At 42.2% G+C, this 5,000-nt stretch overlaps 1 protein-coding gene across 1 annotated transcript in view; it reads left to right on the top strand.

The window, feature by feature from the left end:
* LOC117778384 overlaps positions 1-5,000 on the top strand; it is an 8,781-nt gene that overhangs the window by 3,338 nt on the left and 443 nt on the right. The window contains exon 3 of the mRNA XM_034613887.1: positions 2,024-5,000. Within this exon, the coding sequence (XP_034469778.1) occupies positions 2,024-5,000 (2,977 nt within the window). The remainder of the gene's footprint in view (positions 1-2,023) is intronic.

Below are 5,000 nucleotides of genomic sequence, written 5' to 3'. Positions count from 1 at the left end.
AAATTAAAGGGTCTCTGTTGTACGACAGAGAATCAGGGACATGTCGAAGTAAAGGAAAGAAGAGTTTTCAAGAATGAAGTCATAATATTACATCACATGTCACTTGGCAGATGCTTTTATCCAAAGTAACTTACAATCAGTGCATTCAACATCTATCAGGGGCTGTTTAGGTTCAGTATCTTGCCCAAGGACACTTCGGCATGCAGATGGGGAAGACTGAGGATTGAACCGTCAACCTTCTGGTTGGAGAATGACCGCTCCACCCCTCAGCCACAGCCGAGAGTAAAGTCATAATTATACGACAGTATAAGTCTTAATATTCTTATTTTTCCCTTGGGATCAATAAAGATTCTATTGATCCATTGACCCAATGTTCTGAAAATAAAGTTGTCATATTACGAGAATAGAGGCAAATACATTTAAAGAAAAGATAAGAAAATACAAAATAATAAAATAACCACGAAGAAGAACTGATCATGACCCAGACGTGAGCAACGATAACGTCACAGTCGACAAAACATCTGTTCCTCCACTAAAGAGACAGTCTCTGTGTTTGTGGTTCTTTCTTCTCTCGACAGTCACGATCTGTTCCTGACGATCGTGTGGAGCGAATGAAGCTAAACTTTAAGTATTTAGTTATTTGTGAAACTCAAAGTTTAACGAGATGCTGCACATTCCTCGTTTCAACACAGGAGACAAACTGATCGACTGATGTTCATGACACAAAGACTAATATTGTGATTTTATTCTCATAAACTTACAAATTCTTTTCTTGAAATATTACGATGAAACTGCTGATTTTTTTCTTTCAACTTTGTCCCAATACTCCTTCATACTATTGAGATTCAGTTTTCATCGTTACTCATCAAGTATGTTTTCCCTCATAAAACACACTTTGGTGAAATATGTTACGTTTATAGAAAATGTATTTGATTCCAGCATTTCATCCATGTTTGCTCGTGTGCGGACTTCTTCTATCCGGCTCTTTTGGTGCATTGCAGAATACTTTGACGTGTTACTGCCCCCTGCTGATTAGTGGAATAGTGCGACAGTATTAGTGGGGTTGTGTATTGTGTGATCGGCCTGAACTTGCAGGTGCATCCCCGTCCGTAGTTAGGGAATCTTAACCCATTCAAGCTAGCATTAGCTGCTACGCTACAGGCCCAGTCCAATGTTGTCATTGGCTACTTTAAGTAACATGTGATCATAAGTGAAGAGGTCGGTTATCATGCGTGTCCCGCTCCTTCTTTCCCGTTGTGCTGCTCGGGATGCGCTTGTCTCACTGTGCACGTTAATCTGAAGGGTTTTTCTACCTGTCCGTTATCTCTCCAATGTTAAAAGTTATTTATAAGCTGTTTTCAGGTGTGATGGTCGAAGTTTTGAGACAAACTACTGAGATAATATCCCTAAGCATTGGGAATAGCTAACTACGTGGCTAACTAATTTAGCTACAGCTAGATGTTATACGTTTTATACCAGCTGCCAGTGCTAAAGTGTCAACAATAATTTACTGAGTCAGTGAACTCTAATTATGATGTTACACTGCCCACTGGTGGTAAAACTACACCATAGCAACACCAGTAATAAAGCAGCTCAAACACCATACCTTTGACTTTCTGTCACTTTAATTTCTTGTTTCTTATAGGAACATTAGCCATTAGCTTAAATCAACCAACATATCAGTTAGTCTCTATTCTCAAGGGTTTCCAGAGTTAGCACGTCATGTAAATGATCGACATTATCAGCGTTTGGTAAATGGCACTGGAGGATTAACATATTAACTCTCCTGTAATCCTTGTTTCTTTGATGAAGTCAAAACTTAAAAGGAGAGAACTACAACTGCCAAGGTGTGGCATAGCTTTGGCCACGGAAAGCAATTATTAGTTATTAGTTATTATTCGAAGAAATACTTTTGTTAATTGTAAATTATTCCTGCTTCCAAATACAAAGATGATGAGTCTTGTTGCTTTGAGTCTTTCTCTGTATAAAAGGTAGTTTAACCACACGTCCTCTTTGTTGGCAGGACTGACTCTGTGGAACCCCGATGACCTTGGAAAAGATACGAGAGAAAGACCAAAACCTAACAGCCATTTTGAGGTAGTCGCATCTGAATCAATTGAGGATAAATCTTCAGCACTAAATGTTGAAGCTTCTCTGAAAGCAAGTTTCTTAAGTGGACTGGTTGAGGTGGAGGGATCGGCCAAATACCTGAATGATCATAAGACATCCAGAAATCAGGCCAGAGTAACACTGAAGTATGAAACTACCACTAAGTTCCAGGAACTGTCCATGAACCATCTCGGAAGAGGCAACATGAAACATCCGTATGTTTTTGAGAAAGGAATAGCAACACATGTAGTCACAGCTATTCTTTATGGAGCACAAGCCTTCTTTGTGTTTGATCGTGAGATGTCAGAAAGAGAAGATCATCAGGACGTTCAAGGCAACTTGAAAGTGATGATCCAGAAGATCCCATGCATCACTATAGAGGGGGAAGGTTCCCTGAACATGGAAGACAAAGATAAGGCAAATGTGGAGAAGTTTTCTTGCAAGTTCCACGGAGACTTTTCTCTTGAAAAGAATCCTGTGTCCTTTCAGGATGCCGTACAGGTCTATCAGAGCCTGCCAAAACTACTGGGATCCGATGGGGAAAAAGCAGTTCCAGTGAGAGTCTGGCTGTTGCCATTGACAATCTTAGATTCTTCTGCTGCTCAACTTGTTCTTCAGATAAGTATAGGATTAGTTCAGGAAGCACAGAAAGTCCTGGAGGACTTCAGTGAGCTGGAAATGAGATGCAGCGATGCAATGAGAACAACAACAGCACAGCAGTTTCCTCAGATTGGCAAAAAACTTAAAAGTTTTAAAGAAATGTGCTCTGTGTTCAAACTAGAATTCCAACGAAGTTTATCAGTGAAACTTCCATCTATACGAGGAGGAGGCGAAGAGGAGGATGTGCTTGCAGAGATACTGATGAAGAGACATCCATCTCCGTTCAACAGCAAAAACCTGACTGAGTGGATGGACTGTAAAGAGAGAGAAATCTGCATTTTAAAGTCTTTCACCAAGATGATGAAAAACACAAAGACCATCTCATCGCAGAATGGTCTACATGAGGAAATTCTCAGTGCAGAGCAGGTCATGTGTTTTGTTTTCACCTCACTGGGAGATGCTGAGTTGTACCTCTCAGCTTTATCAAAATACTTAAAGGGAACCACAACACATGACGACCCTCAAGATCCACATACCTACGATGTAGAGAAGGAGCAGTGGTACCTTTCAAACAAAGTTCCTGATGAAATGAGGAAAAAAGCAAAGCTCTTCAGTGATTTTGCAGAGGCCAACAAGGAGAACATGAACATAAAGTTCCTCATAGTGGGTTTGACAAATGAGACAGAAAAAGGTTCAAGCATCTACCTTTATAAAGACGGCTCTTCTCTCAGTGAGAACTTTGAACCACCTTCAAAGCCTGAAACTGTGGAAGCAAGTGACATAAACCACAACAGTGTGACACTGAAGATCTCTCCACCCAGATTTGGAGCCGAGAACATCACCTCCTACTCTGTTGAGTACTGTGTCCATGGAGAGGATGGATGGCAACAAAAGACGGAATCAAAGGATGGAGACGTCACAGCGAGCGACCTGAGTCCTAACACAGAGTACGTGTTCAGATGCAGAGCTGTCACCTCAGTAGGTGTTGGACCAGTCAACGAGCTCAGTGGAACCATTAGAACTCTGCCCTGCAGCCCTCCTGGAAAACCTCGAGTTGAACCAAACTCAAGTGAGATAACCGTTAGCTGGCAGAGACCTGCTGAGCTTGGACAAGATGTCCACGTTCTGAGCTACATCGTGGAGTACGCCCAAGCAGACAATGTGGTGAAAGGAGAAGATCTCCAGTGGAACCAAACAATATCAGGAGCTGAAAAGGTGATCCTTTCAGAGCTTCTGTCAGAGACAGAGTATGTTGTCAGGGTCAGATGTGACTGTGGTGGAGCTGGCAGAAGCAAGGGAAGCATCTCTGTGAATGTCTGCACAACAAAACGTCAATTTGCTCGTCTTGCAGATTACCTGAAACACACCAGCAAGAGTAAAGATTGTGAATCCTCCTCAGTTTACAAACTGTCACTGAATGAAGAAGATATTGATATAGATGGATGCAGAAGGTATAACTTAGGTAAAGAAAGCATGAGGCAGAATCGTACTATCATGCTCCTCGGAGCGACCGGCTCAGGAAAGTCCACACTCATCAATGCGATTATCAACTACATTGTAGGTGTGGAGTGGAGGGACAGTTTCAGATTTAAATTAATATCGGAGGATCAGTCTAGATCACAAGCTGAGAGCCAGACTTCTGAAGTCACTGTGTACAAACTGAACCACCAAGAGGGGTTTAAAATCCCCTTCTCCCTGACTGTCGTGGACACTCCAGGGTTTGGGGATACGAGAGGAGTCGGAAGAGACAAGGAGATCACAGAACAAATCCGGAAGCTTTTCATCTCAGTCGATGGAGTCAGTGAGATTGACGCAGTGTGTTTTGTTACTCAGGCTTCTCTTGCGCGACTAACAGCAACACAGCGATATGTCTTTGACTCTGTGCTATCACTTTTTGGCAAAGATGTGGCAGAGAACATTGAGATGCTGGTGACTTTTGCAGATGGTAAGCAGCCACCAGTCCTTGAGGCAATCAACGCCTCTGGAGTGCCATGTCCCAAAAATGACTTCGGACTTCCAGTTCACTTCAAGTTCAACAACTCGGCACTATTTGCAGACAACAGATGCAGCAGTGACAGGGCCTGTGATGAGGATTCAGATGATGATCACAACTTTGATGAAATGTTTTGGAACATGGGTTCCAAAAGTATGGAAAGGTTCTTCACTGCTTTGGGTAAAATGACAACCAAAAGCTTGCAAATGACCCAAGAGGTTCTAAAAGAGCGAAAACAGCTTGAAACAGCCGTTGAAGGTCTTCAGCCGCAAGTAAAAGCTGGACTAGCAAAGCTTCA

This window comes from Hippoglossus hippoglossus, chromosome 17 (assembly GCF_009819705.1).
Source record: "Hippoglossus hippoglossus isolate fHipHip1 chromosome 17, fHipHip1.pri, whole genome shotgun sequence".
Lineage (NCBI taxonomy): Eukaryota > Metazoa > Chordata > Actinopteri > Pleuronectiformes > Pleuronectidae > Hippoglossus > Hippoglossus hippoglossus.
The sequence above is the reverse complement of the archived record's forward strand: the minus strand, read 5'-3'. Positions and strand labels throughout refer to the sequence as shown.